At 36.5% G+C, this 19,511-nt stretch overlaps 1 protein-coding gene across 7 annotated transcripts in view; it reads right to left on the bottom strand.

Annotated features, from left to right (window-relative positions):
* LOC110459893 (1-phosphatidylinositol 4,5-bisphosphate phosphodiesterase eta-2-like) overlaps positions 1 to 18,593 on the bottom strand; it is a 67,150-nt gene extending 48,557 nt beyond the window's left edge. For 2 of the 7 annotated variants that reach the window (XR_002463941.1, XM_021512363.1), the window contains exons 1-2: positions 1,429 to 1,852; positions 478 to 633 (exon numbers count right to left, since the gene is read on the bottom strand). Coding sequence is in view for 6 of the 7 variants with exons in the window: in XM_021512363.1 (XP_021368038.1) it covers positions 478 to 633; positions 1,429 to 1,495 (223 nt within the window). In the remaining variant the exon portion in view is untranslated. Of the gene's footprint in view, positions 1 to 477; positions 634 to 1,428; positions 1,853 to 17,180; positions 17,209 to 17,823; positions 17,977 to 18,260 lie in introns of those variants that run through there. The other 5 variants (XM_021512367.1, XM_021512366.1, XM_021512368.1 and 2 more) reach the window with 5 other exon arrangements.
* Positions 18,594 to 19,511: the final 918 nt, after the last annotated feature.

Raw genomic sequence — 19,511 nt, 5'->3', positions numbered from 1 at the left:
TGTATATCTGATGACTTATCAGTTCAGGGACACCCCAGGTTTACACACTCCTGTCTTCTTCCATTATCGTAATACATGACAGATATAATGGTCATACATATCTCATTAAACTCTTCAATTAAACAGCTATATAATGTATACTGTTATATCTACAAGCTATGTATATAGCTAGTACTTTCAAATTCAACAGGATATTCATCAAGCTTCATGACAAAGCTCTGTCCAAACAAACAAAGAGCAGGAAACAACTCAAAGCTTGAGTTTCTTAAACCCTTTCAGCCTTAGTAGACTCTACCATGCACTGTTATGGATGAGTCCATTATGGTCTATGGTGATGAAAGTGTTAAATTCTAAGTAAAATTAACATAAATGTCTGCTAAAAGAGCAATATAAGTATTTTCAAGATTGTTTCTATATTTTTTGTTTTCACTGTAAAATCAAGAACTCAATTAGTGTTTTATTAAACATTTTACTTACATGAAAGTTTCTTTTTACGGAAGCGTTTCTCCGAGCCCGTGTAGCGTAGAACCATGTCTTTTGTGTCTAAGAAGAACGTACGCGGGTACAACATGCCCCCACTCTTGACCTTGTGGAGCAAGGTGCCACGGGACAAGTCGCTGAGAACTCGGTCCACTGAAAAAACAAAACGGGGTTCAATTAAACTAAGGCAACATACTACACAGAATCAAATTTTGATAAAACAAGCAACATGCACTAAAACAGGAAATGTTTGTGTCCTTATTTTTTGCCTTTAAAAGAACTGTCAAAGCATCAAACAGTCCCCTGAATTGTCGACCGAGATCAGCTTTATTTGAAGACACCGCAGCGTGGATTAGTAGTTAGGTGAGAGCATATTAACAGAAACATATACTAACATTATACCACCATGATAAAGTCATTACATTTTTATACATGTTCATTATGACAAATTTGGGAACAACTTGTTTATCACGAGACCTTTTCAGACAGAAAGTATTTATTATGACACCTCAGTTTATTTTGACAATTTGATTATTCAGATATTTGGATAAATGTCATGCATGGACCCTGCCAAGCAAATTCAAGTTTATATCAATCACTTCACAACATATGACTGTTGACAAAATGCCTTTGATACTTTAAACGATGTCCATAATATCATTGTAGGAAAGTAAAGACCATCATGAAATATCATCTAATTATGTCTGTAAACTGTCATATATATCAAAAACTAAAGTAAAATGAGGTTACAAAACTATTTACATGTACAATGTGTATGTAAACATTAAGGCAAAAAAAAAGTAAAATGTTTAGAAAATACAGCAATTTAAATGTCCTTTTTGAGTAAAAAGGCGCCTTCCAGGTTATGTTGCCTTTAGTAATAAATAAAGACACATTTTACTGTTTCAAAGTTTCCCTGATATGTAAGAAAAAGAATAAAAGGCTGACCTTGTTGCCTGTGGCTTTCATACACAGGATGATCCTGGGCTGACATCTCTAAACCTTTATCAGACATGATTACTGTACGCGAAAACCACACAAATTAACACTTGTAGGTAACACACACCAAATCCTTACAAGTTATCTTAAAACACGGTATAGAAGACAAGTCTCCCGGCAGATGCACATATCCATTGAAACAGCAGTGTAGACTTGAGCACAATCTACAGAATGGTATTTCTCCTTTTACACTCCAGTGGTACATGTAACTGCTATTCACCTACATATAAGTAGGTGGAAATCATACTCAGACAGTTAAGTGTTTGGGGACCAATACAGATGTATGTAAAATCATATCTCAATCCGTAGGGACAGCTAGTGTACCTGTATATACACAGGCGTTACTGAACCCAATGCCCGTGACGCCCCGGCTTTCTTACCTAACGCTATCTCCTCATCATAATAAACCGCTGTTAGCTCCAATTAAACATTGTTTTATGTCTGATGTTGTCCCCTGTGACAGGGCTCCTCTCCTATAGTCAAACAACAGGTAGAACCAATCTGTAGAGAGTAAGTTACTCTGTATTGATATATACTTCGACGTAGGTACTGATAACAAACTAATTACATTTTGTAGGTTTAATAATTGATAGGAAATAAATCAAACTATTGTAGCAAATATTGGATAGCACTGTGCCAACATGGTCAGGAGTTATATATATATATCAATATTTATGTGGACCACAAAAAACTCCTCTGGGGCCCCTCACTTTCTGGGGGCCTGCACCCTCTGGACTGGTCACTAAAAGCATGGTCAGCTTCAAGAAAAATTGTGTAAAAATCATTACCTTATGCAAGAAAATTCAGTCTAGTTATGCGTGGTGCACAACTCAATCTAGCTACATACATGTATATAGTTATGTGTGGTGTACAACTCAGAGTTGTCTAGTTATGTGTGGTGTACAACTCAGAGTTGTCTAGTTATGTGTGGTGTACAACTCAATCTAGTTATGTGCGGTGTACAACCCAGAGTTGTCTAGTTATGTGTGATGTACAACTCAATCTAGCTATGTGTAGTGTACAAATCAATCTAGTTATGTGTGGTGTACAACTCAGTCTTGTTATGTGTGGTGTACAACTCAGTCTTGTTATGTGTGGTGTACAACCCAGAGTTGTCTAGTTATGTGTGATGTACAACTCAACCTAGCTATGTGTAGTGTACAACTCAATCTAGTTATGTGTGGTGTACAACTCAATCTAGTTATGTGTGGTGTGCAGCTCTGTATAGTTATGTGTGGTGTACAACTCAGTCTAGTTATGTGTGGTGTTTATTTCAGTCTAGTTATGTGTGGTGTACAACTCAATCAAGTTACCGGTATGTGTGGTGTACAACTCAGTCTAGTTATGTGGGGTGTACAACTCAGTCTAGTTATCGGTATGTGTGGTGTACAACTCAGTCTAGTTATCGGTATGTGTGGTGTACAACTCAGTCTAGTTATGTGTATTGTACAACTCAATCTAGTTATGTGTGGTGTACAACTCAGTCTAGTTATCGGTATGTGTGGTGTACAACTCAGTCTAGATATGTGTATTGTACAACTCAATCTAGTTATGTGTGGAGCACAACTCAATCTAGTTATTTGTGGTGTACAACTCAATCTAGTTATGTGTGGGGTGCAGCTCTGTATAGTTATGTGTGGTGTACAACTCAGTCTAGTTATCGGTATGTGTGGTGTACAACTCAATCTAGTTATGTGTGGAGCACAACTCAATCTAGTTATATGTGGTGTACAAACTCAATCTAGATATTTGTGGTGTACAACTCTGTCTAGTTATTTGTATTGTACAACTCAATCTAATTATTTGTGGTGTACAACTCAATCTAGTTATGTGTGGTGTACAACTCAATCTAGTTATGTGTGGTGTACAACTCAATCAAGTTATGTGTGGTGTACACCTTAATCTTGTATTTTATCTTATTTATCCAGTATATTATATTACCAATAGACAATTGTATTGGACAAACATCATTTTAATCCCCTAGTACTTAGTTTCACAAAACAATATACAAGTACATTGTACCTCATCTAAAGAGTGTGTCTAGTATAATTTAGAGTCATTGGATTGTGCATGGCACTCAATCATGTGTGGTCTTCCTGTTCACTGATGTGTGATGGTCAGTGAGGCATTAATACCCCCAATCCCTCTCCAATTTCAATAGCCTGAGATATTTTCTGTTTTTATATCAAATTCCTATGACGACGATTACATGATAAAGTACTGGTGCATGTTCCATCACTCTCTCAAGAAGTGGTAGACCTAAACGTAGATATAATCACTGCCTTATACAGCCTTCAGTGGTTATACAGCCTGCAGCCTGCATTAATTTACTCACCAAAGTATCATTGAAATTGTTGTTTATGAATATTGTAAAGACAATTGAGAGACTGTCATTTGCTGTTGAAATGGTAAAAATGCAATAACCTCAATCATTACTCAGCTTATTTAGTACAAATTATCATATTTCTTTAGTTTAATGAAACATGTCAAATCTTCTAGATCTTCACCTTATGCAAACATTACATTTTCTATCTGGTAGGTAATTTTGTAATGAGGGTACGAAGTGTAGGTTTGTGGGCGACTGTTCATATTCAGTCGTGATAGCTTAAACCCACGCACACAATATTTTGTTAATATTTGTCAACGTCTGAACGGCCCATATCGACCCCGAGTAAGATCAAACAGGATCTGACATAATATGATGGGTGTTCAGGAGGTGTGCCAAGATAGACCAGGAAAGATACACGCTTAGAGAAAATGTAGAACTTGTGTTGACCATGCAGCAGATGTATTCTGGTCACTTCATTGTCCACTAGATGACACATACTCTGATTCCACAAATGACCCAACATAATATCACGTCACCCCATGGAACTAGGCTGGGTTGATTGTCTCTGACCACTTAGCTCAGTTGCTTGAGGCATCCATCTAGAGTTTGGGGTCACTGATTTAAATTCCAGTCTGGCACTGGTGTATTTTCCCTTTCCTATTACACAATCAAGCTGTTAGAAACAACAGCTTAACTCTCTTTACTTTAAACAAGCAGGGAGATATACAGATGTCTGGTACCAATTACCCAGGTAATATAAATCTTCTTGTCAGTACATATTACCTTGCTCTTACCTACAAAGACGATCTATATGACCGGTACCTGCTGTATTTGTACAGGTAGATTAACCGGACATTAGACCCTATACAGATAGATTAACCACGCACAGGACCCTATACCGGTAGATTACCCAGACACAGGATCCTTTACAGATAGATTACCCAGACATATGATCCTTTACAGGTAGATTACCTACATGTATCAAGAGGACACTATATACAGGTAGATTACCCAGACATAGGATCCTAAACAGGTAGATTACCTACATGTAGAAATAGGACACCATACAGGTAGATTACCCAGACATAGGATCCTATACATGTAGATTACCTACATGTAGAAATAGGACACTATACAGGTAGATTACCCAGACACAGGATCTTATACAGGTAGATTACCCAAACATATGATCCTTTACAGGAAGATTACCTACATGTAGAAATAGGACACTATACAGGTAGATTACCCAGTCATAGGATACTATATACAGGTAGATTACCCAGGCATAGGATCATATACAGGAAGATTACCCAGACATAGCTATAGGATCCTATACAGGAAGATTACCCAGACATAGGATCCTATACAGGTAGATTACCCAGACATAGGATCCTATACAGGTAGATTACCCAGACATAGGATCCTATACAGGTAGATTACCATAAGTTTAGAAGTGGATGGGAAATTGTCATTGACAGCAGCAAGTACAAAACTATAATAACATAGGCAAACTTTAACCTGTGTTTGTAATATCAATACCGTACTAGTTCTCTCACCCTCACTGATCATGTTATAACTGTACAAAACAACTGGATATATTTCATGCAGTGATCAAAATTTTCTAGCAGGCATTACTGTTTTGTTTCTAATGAGCAGTTACATTTCAGTAAATATAAGCAATCATTTTGATTTATTTTTTAAGTGACATGCACTTCCAAACATATGATAAATATCAATGGCCGGTACTCTAGTTTAAATATAAGTAGTATTCATCAACAGTCAACAAGTACAATATATGCTTTATTTTTACATTTGACAAAAGTTTATTTAACAGGACTGATACGTCGCATCAGACAACATTACACAGCAATGTCATCTGTGTCAAAATTAAATCACAAATCAGTGTTACTCTCAGACTGTTCATTTTACTTTGAAATAAGAAAAGGAACAGACAGGCAGACAATGGACGCCGCACCACGGCATAAGCTACAGTAACCTGCAGGCCCTAAAGGTGAGCTAAAAATAAAATCACAAATCCGTGTCACTCTCAGATTGTTCATATTACTGTGAAAGTAAGTAAAGGATTACACGTATTTGTGAAATGCTGCAGAATAATGTTAACTTCATTTTCACCATAAAGCCTTTTGATTGTGAAAACTATGATTCGAAGTTGAGCTTGAGCGATCAGGTTTATATCTATAGATTGTATAGAACACTTGCCATGTCAGTGATTGGTTGTCCAATATAAGGCAATATGTGGTCAGACCTTTGTCTATAATTGTGTAACTTTTCATTGCCTGTTGGCCATGTCTATCTTTGAAGTCGCCCTGTCAGCCATATCTATATACCCATCAGGTGTGGGCACCTTTTAAAGTTTACCTGCCTGTGTTATTACCACATGTATACTGTGTATACACATTCCTATATCCCAAATGTACACAGGACAGATAAGCTTAACTTTTAAACTTGACACTAAAGACCTCAGGGGATCTGACAGCATTTAACTTCACCTAGTATACTGATGTGTATCACCTCATACCATATCAGGACTCTTCCTTACTGATCTAGATCTGTCCCTCATACAACAAGGATCACTTAATATCAGGACTCTACCTTACTGATCTATCCCTCATACAACAAGGATCACTTAATATCAGGACACTACCTTACTTATCTGTCCCTCATACAACAAGGATCACTTAATTTCAGGACACTACCTTACTTATCTGTCCCTCATACAACAAGGGTCACTTAATTTCAGGACACTACCTTACTTATCTGTCCCTCATACAACAAGGATCACTTAATTTCAGGACACTACCTTACTTATCTGTCCCTCATACAACAAGGATCACTTAATATCAGGACTCTACCTTACTGATCTATCCCTCATACAACAAGGATCACTTAATATCAGGTCACTACCTTACTGATCTGTCCCTCATACAACAATTAAGGATCACTTAATATCAGGACACTACCTTTCTTATCGGTCCCTCATACAACAAGGATCACTTAATATCAGGACTCTACCTTACTGATCTATCCCTCATACAACAAGGATCACTTAATATCAGGTCTCTACCTAACTGATCTGTCCCTCATACAATAAGGATCACTTAATATCAGGACACTACCTTACTTATCGGTCCCTCATACAACAAGGATCACTTAATATCAGGTCTCTACCTTACTGATCTGTCCCTCATACAACAAGGATCACTTAATATCAGGACACTACCTTACTTATCTGTCCCTCATACAACAAGGATCACTTAATATCAGGTCTCTACCTTACTGATCTGTCCCTCATACAACAAGGATCACTTAATATCAGGACACTACCTTACTTATCTGTCCCTCATACAACAAGGATCACTTAATATCAGGTCTCTACCTTACTGATCTGTCCCTCATACAACAAGGATCACTTAATATCAGGACACTACCTTACTGATCTGTCCCTCATACAACAAGGATCACTTAATATCAGGTCTCTACCTTACTGATCTGTCCCTCATACAACAAGGATCACTTAATATCAGGACACTACCTTACTGATCTGTCCCTCATACAACAAGGATCACTTAATATCAGGTCTCTACCTTACTGATCTGTCCCTCATACAACAAGGATCACTTAATATCAGGACACTACCTTACTGATCTGTCCCTCATACAACAAGGATCACTTAATATCAGGTCTCTACCTTACTGATCTGTCCCTCATACAACAAGGATCACTTAATATCAGGACACTACCTTACTTATCTGTCCCTCATACAACAAGGATCACTTAATATCAGGACACTACCTTACTTATCTGTCCCTCATACAACAAGGATCACTTAATATCAGGACACTACCTTACTGATCTGTCCCTCATACAACAAGGATCACTTAATATCAGGACACTACCTTACTGATCTGTCCCTCATACAATAAGGATCACTTAATTCATTTACCCCTAAAGACACATTTGAGCTCTTCCAATCCTAAGGTTGGGATAGTTCATTATGAAATTTCAGGGGTGAATGAGTTAATATCAAGACACTACCCGACTGATATGTCCCTCATACCACAAGGATCACTCAATACCACATTACTGAACAGATCTGTCAAGTACACAAGTTTATTATATATTTATTACATATAAAATCGTTGAACAGACTTAAACCTGAATTGATTTTGGGTACTCTGCATGTTTAAACTGTCCTAATTCCATTTAAAAGTGGTCAGAGAAGAAGCTCTCATAATGCATGAGGACAGCAATATATGGACAGTTCAATTACCTCACCACATAATATTTATAGATTTTGATTTTAACATACGTGTACTACACATTGATCAGTAAGTTTAACAAGTAAGTATTGACACAGATTCTACGAACAACAGTGCTGATGGGGCCGACACAGTAAACAGATAATTTGTAGTGCTGTAAAGGTGCCACAGTAAACAGCTCAATTGTAGGACTGTGAAGGTGACAGGTACTGACCTGGAACAATCATCCCCTTCAATATTACAGTAGGGGAGGACAGCCAGGATTGGATGGTTACGAGTTCTATACATTGTTCCTATGGTGGTGATATACTATTCATCAAAGTTTAATACTGTCTACTATTCACTGTACAATGCACTGTTGGGTGACATTACACATCCAGGGGTTACCAAGTGCAGGAATCATCGATCTACTACAAAAAATGTATTTCCCCTGACAGCTATAAGCCTTTTTTTTAATTTCTCAATCCAATTGACCCTGTTATTACGAGATTATTTACCTTTGAAATAGAGATGATTTATTAAATACAGACAGCCTAGGTCTGTTAACAAGGTGATTTAGTATCAGTATAACAGCTAGGTAACTGTAACACGTTAAAGACATGCATTTTTGAAATTAACTGTTTCAAAAATCTGATCAATAACATAAGCTACTCTATAGATACACTAAATCACACATTATCATACCGGCTGAGGTCACTTATGTCTTAAGGAATTCATTAAAATATATAACTACATGAAGAACTTAGATACTATATCGGTCAATACTAGGACTGCAACAAAACATTAACCTGACGATTCGATAGGCATCACGATACTGTGGTCACGATACGATACGTACGTATCACAATACATATAGTAACAGTACAAGCAAAGTGAAAAGATATGCTGTAAATTTTTAATGGCAGTATTAGAGCTGGAAATATAGACTTTGGTTGGTCCAAAATTAGCATGATTTTAAAGTTTCACACAATTCACGTAAAGTGACGTGCATGCCGACCTGAAGCTGTCACTCGCCATATGGGACCGGATATAAGCAGACAGAAAATATCGTTGGTGTATCATGACCTCACAAAAAATATTGTGTATCGTACCGTATTCAAAATATCGCAATATATCGTCGCACGATATATCGTTACAGCCCTATAGTCAGTACAGGAAATACTAGATACGTAACGATTCACCGATGCATCTATGTATTGGATCGACAGGACCGCGATACGCTGGACCGATGCGGCAAGACTGTATCGTGATCCCTGCAATACTTTTCATTTTGTACTCTCCCTTGTTGGAACTCTTCAAAGGAAATAGTTTTAGCATTCAACCAACCAAAATGGCGGAAGGAGACGATGACGAGAAATACGCCAAGGCGTCTGCACATTTCAAGTCGCCTATCTCGCAATGGTTTACTTTCAAATCTACTAAATCCAAAGACAATGTTTTCTTGACGGACAAGTTGTTTTTGTACATTGCAATGAATATGTCGGAGAAAACTTAAATATGCGGGAAATACCACGAATGTGCACTCGGATATGACTCGTCAATACTTTGATCTTTACAGTGCCAGTTCGAAGAAAAACTCACATTACACGTCTTCTATAACATTAAAAACGATATGTCAAAACAAGCCAGTCTTACTTCTATGTTGGGGTATAAAGCCGAAATGGAACAGTTTCTGTTCAAAACCAATCACGACCGCTATCGGTTAATAAATCTTCGTTCGTTTTCTGTTGTTGACAATTATGGTTTTAAGGAATAAATTAACATTCTAAATCCTCAATTTTCACTCCATTCCAGGCAGACATATGTTATTATCCTATTATTAAAATTCAAGTCAGAAGTGAAGTAATAATATGAGATCTGAATGATGTCTATATAGCACTTTTTGGTATTTAATGTTATTTATATTGTATCTATTATACTCGAATTAAATAAAAAGTGTGAAGACATGCAGGTTTCAAATAACTGCTAAATACACATATTGTGATACGTACCATATTGCAGCATCACTCACGATACACACCCCAGTAAGAAATACATACATTCATGACTTCATGCAAATATTCTAAAGATACTGTGTTCCGCAGCAAAATATAGCGTTCTATATTTCTTGTTAGCAGAACAATACATTATTATAAAATTCTTTGGAAATTAAACAGACAACAAATCCTAATAACAAAAAGTTAATGACACAAAATAATGAGTTAATTTAAGATGTGAACGGTACTAGATCTCATGCATGTACATTTCAGATGCATCTTAAACTACGCAGACATGTCCAATCTTATTCCTACATTTATAGACATGACTTATAAAGGATCATGGATTATTGGAATGAGATACCATAAACCTTTTATTATATTAATGACACACCATGGTGACATACCTAACTTTAAAACTATACAAAAGTTAGAGGCTTTGGTTTGGTTTGGTTTGGTTTTATTTTGTTTAATGTCCTATCAACAGCTAAGGTCATCTAAGGACCTGCTTCCATGTGTGTTGTTGTAAGTGTGCAAGAAAGTATTTATGCTGGAGACAGGGTATGTTGGTGTACATGCCTCCTTGTAATAGCGCGGACCTGATGCCGACTTCATAGTGCTATATATCTCACTGAAACACAATGCCGCGAAAGGCACCTGAAGCACAGCTCACCGCCCGGTCACATTATACTGACAACGGTTGAACAAGTTGTTTCCATTACCCTAAATGCTGAACGTTATATATAAGCAGGGAATAACAATTACTACCATTTTTAAGGACTTTGGTATGTCCCGGCCTGGGGGACAGAACACATTGCCTGTACCTCACCTGGGCGAGCGCTCAACATTAAAGCCAGAAGTGAGGTACATTTGTATTGCCAAACTAGGCACTAGGAAATAAAAGGTAGCTAGCTAGAAGTAGAAAGAAAGATAAGGTTTCCCAAATGTTGCAATGGGTGCAGCAGATTTATTTCGGTTGTTTTTGTGCCCACAAGTAGCGGGTGCAAAAGCAAATCCACAATTCTGCAGGGGGTTCCCACATAAGTCGCCTCATACGATACATTCTTTTCATCCTCCACATGCAGGGGTGAAGTCAGAGCCTCTCCAGACTCAGTCATGCACACCATGACCTACTGTAAGGTTAGGAACACATCATTAACAGGACACCACGGCTTATTGTTACAATCATTAGGTACACCAGAACGTCCTGTAAGGTTTGGGAGTCCATTACCTAGACAATGATGTGCATTGATCAGCTTCAGACCAGCAGAACACCCAGATACAATCTTTAAGTGTGTTTACATTGATGTCAAATAGCCACATTGATTGGTATTTATTGTATGTTGTATATACCCTGATGAAAAATCAATAACTTGTCACAACATACAGTAACACCATTATCTTATAACCCAGGCCAACACTTGTCCCAATAATAACATTATTCCTGTCCTACATAAAAACTGTAATTTTATCTGTGTTAGATGTAATATCTCCCCAGGGTTTATACCAAAGCCTTTCTTTGTAACAGCATCAGCCATTCAGCCGTATGGTAGAATCAGTCAAGTATTGAAATCCAGGACACAAACTTATACCAGATCTGACTTAAGGCAGACGAAAATGTGTCAAGATTCAGACCCAATGATGGACACAGTACTATATTGAGGAATCGAACAGGAACCTATACTAACTCTTGGAGGTCATGTAACAGTTATGTTCCATTTATTGAATTTCAAAATCTTACTATGCGCTGCATGCAATGTTCTGTATCCCACTTTGAATAAATCATCAATGTACCCCTTCAAATTCATCATTTAAGGACTTCCCATCCTTTGCAATACCTTTTCGATAAAAACACTTTATGTAACGTACTTTATATGTTTTATGATAAATAAAATATTTGTAGGGTTAATTATCATTGCTTCTTTTTATTTTTTTATTGTTGTTATATGGTTCCAAACAATACCACACATCCAAGAAAAAACCCAGAAAATATTAAAATTGATTAATAGAATCATTCACCCCCTTTGGGGTGAGATAGGGGAATCTCAACCCGAGGGGGAAGATTCTTATGGTGACAAACACGAGGCTTTGCCGAGTGTTTAGCAACTAAAGAATCTTTCCCCGAGGGTTGAGATTCCCCTATCTTACCCACAAGGGGGTGAATGATTCTTTTTCTCTTACATGTACCCTGTTTTCCCCAATGTGTATCATATTCACAATGTAATGATAACGTTACATGCTAAATTCAGGGTTGACGTGACGTTGATGGATTGTTGACGTGACGTCATTGTATTGTTGCAGTGACGTTATACCATTGTTATAAATAGGGGAATCCCCCCGTCTCAACCCTAGGGCGGAGACAGATAAATCTAGCACCGGCAAAACGGGAGATAATTAAATCTGTCAGGTGTGGGGAGAAAAAAAAAATCATTTTTTGGGGGGATATTTTTTTTATTCTGCTGGTTAAATGCAAAAGGGTGGAGCCTCCTTAAGCTAGCGTGATCGCATGTCTCAATAGTGTAGGGAACAGTTTTAATCAGATGCTTAAGATTTTCATAAAATCACCTCTACAAAGTTGCATATGATAACCATTATATGAAAGTTTCAGCGAGTTCTGCCGAATAAGCTAGCATGGTCACATGTACATGTGTCTATGCTGTAAGGAACACCTAGACACAGGTTTTACACAGAGAGCTTGTTCATGTGTTACAGATATAAAGAACAGCGTACCCGACATGTAGATAACAGTAAACCCTATACCTGTGTACCAAGTATACAGTATGTTGTAATATATAGAACACCAATGTGTGAAACACGTTGTAGAAGAATTCAAAAATAAAGAAAATTGTTATTTTTGTTTTTGTTTCTGGAGTAGCGCGGGTAACTTTAAGACACGGTGACGAGTTGCAGTGTATAGTATCAGCATCTCTTCGGTACAGTCCCACAACAACAATAATACACAAATGATATCTTCTGGGTTTTTGGAAAACACATGCATATCTACAAGGAAACTGACTCACATAGATGGTTCATAGATATATAGGATCTTACATGAGTTTCCATTTCATATGAGATTTATGAAACAAGTCTTAGAATTTTTCAATTTAGCGAGTCTCTGGCAAGCTGAAATGAAAAATTTGTGACGAGTTTCATAATTTTCATATGAAATGAAAACGAGCGCAAGATCCTTTTGATCACATAATCAAGATTTGTGCCATTCATTCGCGTAAAACGACAATTTTCATGCAACCCTTGAATGTAAAAAAACGCCATTTTGACTTCAGTGCGTAAGTCTGTGACGTCATGTACTTGTCCTCGGCGTGACGTCACAATTGAAACAATTGAATCTTTCAACCAATCACAGGGCTGATAGGTCATATTACATGTGATAATACGCCAAAAATATGACATGGGTATATATTCACTGGACAACACAGTACATTATGTGATAAATATATATTTATACATACGATAGTCCTGCATGCTTAAGATGATTATCATGGCATCAGCTGATTAATAACAGTTGTACACAAGTAAAGATACACCTGGATACAGGTTTCTCTTACCCTGGACAGGGATATCCACCATTTTACCGGTGTGAGATTTTCTTATTTCGCCCTAGGGATGAGACAAGCTGCACATGTTCTTTGCACGTTCTCAACAATTGTATGACGTCATAGCAACAATACCATGACGTCACGGCAACAATACAATGACGTCACTTCGACAATTCAGCCGCATCACATCAACATTGTCTTGCATTGATGTAACGTCTATATAAAATACATAAGAGGGTAAACCGGGTTAAGAAAAATAATCATTCACCCCCTTGAGAGTGATACAGGGTGATCTCAACACTCAGGGTAAGATTCTTAAGCTGTCAAACACTCGGCAAGTCTTGTGTTTGACAACTTAAAAGAGTCTTACCCCTCGGGTTGAAATTACCCCGTCTCACCCCTAAGGGGGTGAAAGATTCTATTAATCCCAATAATGCTGATACCTACTTATCTCGTTTTCCTCTAGCCTGGCTTCATGTAAAATCTCATCTTGTTTAGTCCACATCGACATTCTATGTGTTTAATCTGAGTTACAGTATAAGAAATATCAATGATAATCTGTGCATAAAGTTTATCTGTGTTAATATGTTGTAATGTAAATATAACCATGAGATATCATGTGGTATAGGGTAAGATGCATGTTGCAAGAAGCTTCATAAACTTGCATGTGATCAAATTTTCAAAACCATTTTATAAATGGCTGGAAAATCATTATTGATTTTCTGGCTCTTTCTGTATGTACTGATCAGTCTAAATTCCAGAACTAGTCTGAATTTTGAAGTTTGGATTCTAATAATCTGAGATTAAAAATATCTCGTATTTTAAAATTTCATCTCGACGTCTCAAAAGCTGATAGAACTTTTCACACCTGTATTTATAAGTCAACATGTACAGATCTTAGATAACGATAACAATAACTGGTAGATATCGCGTAAAGAACACATTGTCTACATCAGTGATTATATCGATAAATGCGTCTAATGCCTTTATCAGTGATGATAAAATGCCTGTCATTGAATTATATGTGTCAGTGTTGGTTGGTTGAAGGGTTTTGCGCCTACAAGAATTCACCCTTACAGGTTTCATCTCACTGACAGAAGTCCGGTGTTCTGTCGGCATTGTGTCAGTGTAAGGTGATACAGTTTGTATACCAACAGAGGTTTAACTCATTGACACCTGAAGTTTCATAATAAACTATTCCAACCTTTGAATTGGAAGGGTTCAAATGTGTCTTCAGGGGTGAATGAGATAATATGTATAAAGGAAATCCTATCATGTAGACATTTTTGGCTTGCATGCCTATGATAATACTATTGCCTGTATTTATACTATTTAACTCCGTTTAAGTTCTTCATGATGACATCTATATTACATAACAGTCAGCTAGCGAAATGAAGAGATAGTCCCGTATTAAAATGACCCCTGGCTAAGATTTTGTTCTTTTCTAGATACTTTAAAAGATTTCTCTTAAATTCCTACATCAAACAAACATGATCACATTCTTTTTCTTGCCAGCCAATTTGACATGCACCATTCACAACAGGTTTTTGTTATAGTCAATAGAAGCTTCAAATCACACCATTGTCGTTGTACATAGCTCTCCCAGCCTCAGGCAAAATACATCTGTTTAGTAGACAGGAAGATAAATTTATACTTATCATGCAAACATCAAGAAATTTGAATTTTATATTAAAGATGGGTTTCCTTTGGTTTGGGACAATATCTTTTAACCATCTAAATGATGTAAGAAGGCCTTCCTGAAAACAATTCTCAACTATGAAAGCTTACAAATCATCAGGATGGGACAATGTAAGCTTACAATTCATCAGGATGGGACAATGAAGTCATTCTGTGTACAAAGACCAATGAAATTACTTCAGAGATTTCGTATGCTCGAAAATTGTTTTGCCAGTTTTGGTTGCATCCACAGATCAAATCGATAAATTGCAACAAAAACAGATTCAAAACAAAATAGCACTATTTTACATTAACCCATTCACGCCTGAAGTCACATATGAACCTTACCAAATCAAAGACAGGGCAAATGAGTTAATGTGATACTTTTTGTCCTCAAGCTTGTGTTGTCTGCCATTGGTGTATGGTTTAATTCATTTACAAATTGTATTAATTTTTATATGAAAACTTTTGAACTGTACAAAAAAAAAAAAAAATTCTAAACCTTTTCCCAAAGGGTAAGAATGTATGAAAGTATTGTTCTTGCCCTGGGATCAACACTTGCATCATCAAAGACCACTATCAATCCATTAGATAAATTGTTACAGATAAACTGCATGGTACATCATGATCATCGCCTTTATGTACGGTACCAGGTAAGCACAATTTATGTAAATTCATTTAAACAAACTCTTATCTTACTTTATCATAAATCAGAATTATGGTAATATTTAAAGCTGTAAAAGATTACGTTTTTGATAAGGATACATACATATATAGGAATATATTCATGAATGCATCATGCACGATACGACATCTCATGATATTACAGAACGACAGGTGACATATAACCCTATTTATTACACTGTATTGATTACGGCTCAAAATTCAGACACAATTTATCTATAGGTAATCAAAATTCAGACAGACAGGCTGAAAACTTTTGATCACATATTGTGATATGATTTGAAACTAGTCTTGGAAATGATGATCTACATCTAGAAAAAACTCAAAAAAGCAGGTTATAATTTTAGCCTGACAACAAGCATTAATCTATATCAATCTAATATAAAATTAAAGTATTGCTTAGTGTGAATGTTACGTTTGATACTACATGGTAGAGATATTATTTGTTTACTTGCAGGCACTGTATAAGTGTAATAAGAAAAGAAGAAGACACTGTCAGCCATAAGGATATGTACAAATGTACTATATGTGTTACTACAGAGTAATCTCTTTTATAAAAGAACTCCCAACAACAAAAGATAGGAAACATTTACAAATTAAGAAAGTTTTTTACACAGTAAAATGCAAACCTGGGGAAACAGATGGGGGGTATGAAATAATTGAATAACATGAAAACATGCCAATTTTTTTTTTATTTTTTTTATTTTATCGACTTCATATTATACTAAAATATATTATGTTCTCATTGTCCAGTGTAAAGTGTCTGAAGATTGATAATGAAAGGGCTAATGTTCGACAGATCTATATGTTTCTGATTTTTTAAGTTTTTAAATATATAATGCATTGCCCATCAACAACACATATACCTGATCATAGTCAACAATAACAATGGGTATAAGAATGGCATATTTGAGATATAAAACCAAAAAGCTAACATTGTCTGTGATAGCTAAACTTTGCAATACTATTGCAAAAATCTAAAAACTACACTTTCATGTAATTTTCTTATCAATCTTACTTGAACCACAGCAAGTCATTCAAAAATGTGTTTGATACGGAACATGTGATTGCTTAATAAAATAAAATGGCTTTGGGATTATACACGGCAAACTCAGTGAATGCATTTGAGCATGCATCTAAATTTTTCTAGCAGTAGACTGAAAATGCTGCACACTCTTAAACAAAAACCCAAACTCACTTTTGGTTTCTGAGGCTGACAATTTACTCTGTAAAAGAAAATTTCAGTCATGTGTACACATCAAACACACAGTCTGTGTCCAATACAGCTTAATGTGTGTCGGTCATGGCTGTTTATAACTATACAAACTGATAAGATGCAAAACCAATACAAATAATATATTTTAGGGGAAATGTAATAACTAGCTGCTGGTTTTATCTTATTAAACATACCAAACATAAGGTTAACTTAGACATGCATGGATATACTCAGCGTCAGGTTTTTTTGGGGGGTTTTTGGGGGGAGGGGGACTTCTCAATATCTTACTGTATCAACATTCTAAAGCTAGACTGTATAATACCTATTTACCTATTTATATACATGAACCATTAACACGTGTAACATAGAGGTAGTGTGGCATTTTGGATTATTACGGTAACTTACTTGATAACACATGTAAAGGTTTTGTGTTATTTTGTATAGTTACGGTAAACTTACCTGTAGGAGGTCAGGTGATATCGGCACCGCACCACTGACTTGTATAAACACAGGTCGTGCGGTTTTTACAGATAAGTACGGTATAAACTTACTTTTAAGAGGTCATCGATATCCAATGACATGTACACAGGTCGTGCGTTTTTACGGAAAACTACGGTAAACTTACTTAAAGAGGTCTTTCGATAAGTTAATGATCAAGAGAGTAATTCCACATCAGCTTCTAGTTACACAGTTGTCAGATAACGTCCCACCTAGAGAATAATCTGTGTGTGGTGTGTCCCAATTTCCCTCACATACCAGAGCCAGTTCACACCCGTATTGTACACATATATATAAATCCCTTTCCATACAGCGATATTTACCAACCCACCTACTCGGGTATATCGTCAAGTGTTTGTTTAAAGGAATAACAACATGAATTATGAATCACCAAAATATGACAGTTGATTTTGTAGGGTGGGGGAGAACCCCCTAAGCTTTATATTTACGGTGGACCAGCTAATTACGATACGTGCTATTTTGCGTCTTTGGGACCAGGCACCGACGATCAGTCGGAATTTACCTGATATTTTTTTTACCTGACGAAATGATTTGTGTACTTACTTGTCACTCTGGTACTTTTGCTGCGATACCGATCCATATTGTAAAACTTCTGAGCGCCTTAATAAATATCAGCCGACCCGTGTCTGCAGGTCTGCAGACCTACGGCACAAAATAACACAAGTTCGACCACTCCCAAGAGGTAACTGACTCACTCAACCGTACAAAAGTTTGTTTCGGTTCAGCGAAGCGTGTTCCGAGTCGCTGGCGCGGTCAATCACCGTCGTGTGAATATGTGTTCGGTGTACGTTATATAACGCAACCACTTACACGTGTAGCCGCTCCTCGAATATGGCATACATACAAGTCAACCATGTGGCAACCCCAAAAAACACTGTTATGGACCTCCTTATCAAAAGATGTTTGTATACAAATTTCGTGGTGTTAGCTGTTCTTGAACGCCTCTGAGTTGTTCCACGCAGTGAGTTATTTGAATTTGAGCAAGATTTTTTCAAATTAAAATTGGGGTAAATAAAGATTAAGATCTGACCATATGCTCGCAACTGCATCACTTATAGTTTCTCACACAGGGACATGAGAATCAAAGAGGCTCTTCATATATCGTGTATCTTTTGGCAAGCCAATGTATAACATTTATACCCATGAGAGATATCTCCTATACCTTAGGAGATATCTCATAAACTAATTGAGATATCGCTGATTTATTAGATATATCGCAAACAACTAGAATATCTATAATTATGAGATATCCCTATTACATTAAGTGATCGTTAAAAGATATCTCTTACACTATCTCTAACATTAAAAGATAGCTCTTACACTATCTCTAACATTAAAAGACATCTCTTACACTATCTCTAACTTAAAAGATATCTCTTACACTATCTCTAACATTAAAAGATATCTCTTACACTATCTCTAACATTAAAAGATATCTCTTACACTATCTCTAACATTAAAAGATATCTCTTACACTATCTCTAACTTAAAAGATATCTCTTACACTATCTCTAACATTAAAAGATATCTCTAACATATTACTTGGAAATGGCAATATCTTCATGTATATTTATTTTAATATATCTCTATTTCTAAAGATATCTTTATTTTATTTAAAGATATCCATGCATTCCCTAATTATAGGAGATAGTTCTGTTACATTTAATGATAGCTCTATTTCATTAAGAGTCAGGGACGTAACCAGGACTATGAGTATGTGGAAGCATACGAAGCGCGGAGTAGGGGGTGGGTTCGGGAGGGGGATTACCCCCTCCTGAGTTTGGGGGGTTCCGG

Source organism: Mizuhopecten yessoensis, unplaced genomic scaffold (assembly GCF_002113885.1).
Source record: "Mizuhopecten yessoensis strain PY_sf001 unplaced genomic scaffold, ASM211388v2 scaffold10275, whole genome shotgun sequence".
In the NCBI taxonomy this organism is placed as follows: domain Eukaryota; kingdom Metazoa; phylum Mollusca; class Bivalvia; order Pectinida; family Pectinidae; genus Mizuhopecten; species Mizuhopecten yessoensis.
The sequence above is the reverse complement of the archived record's forward strand: the minus strand, read 5'-3'. Positions and strand labels throughout refer to the sequence as shown.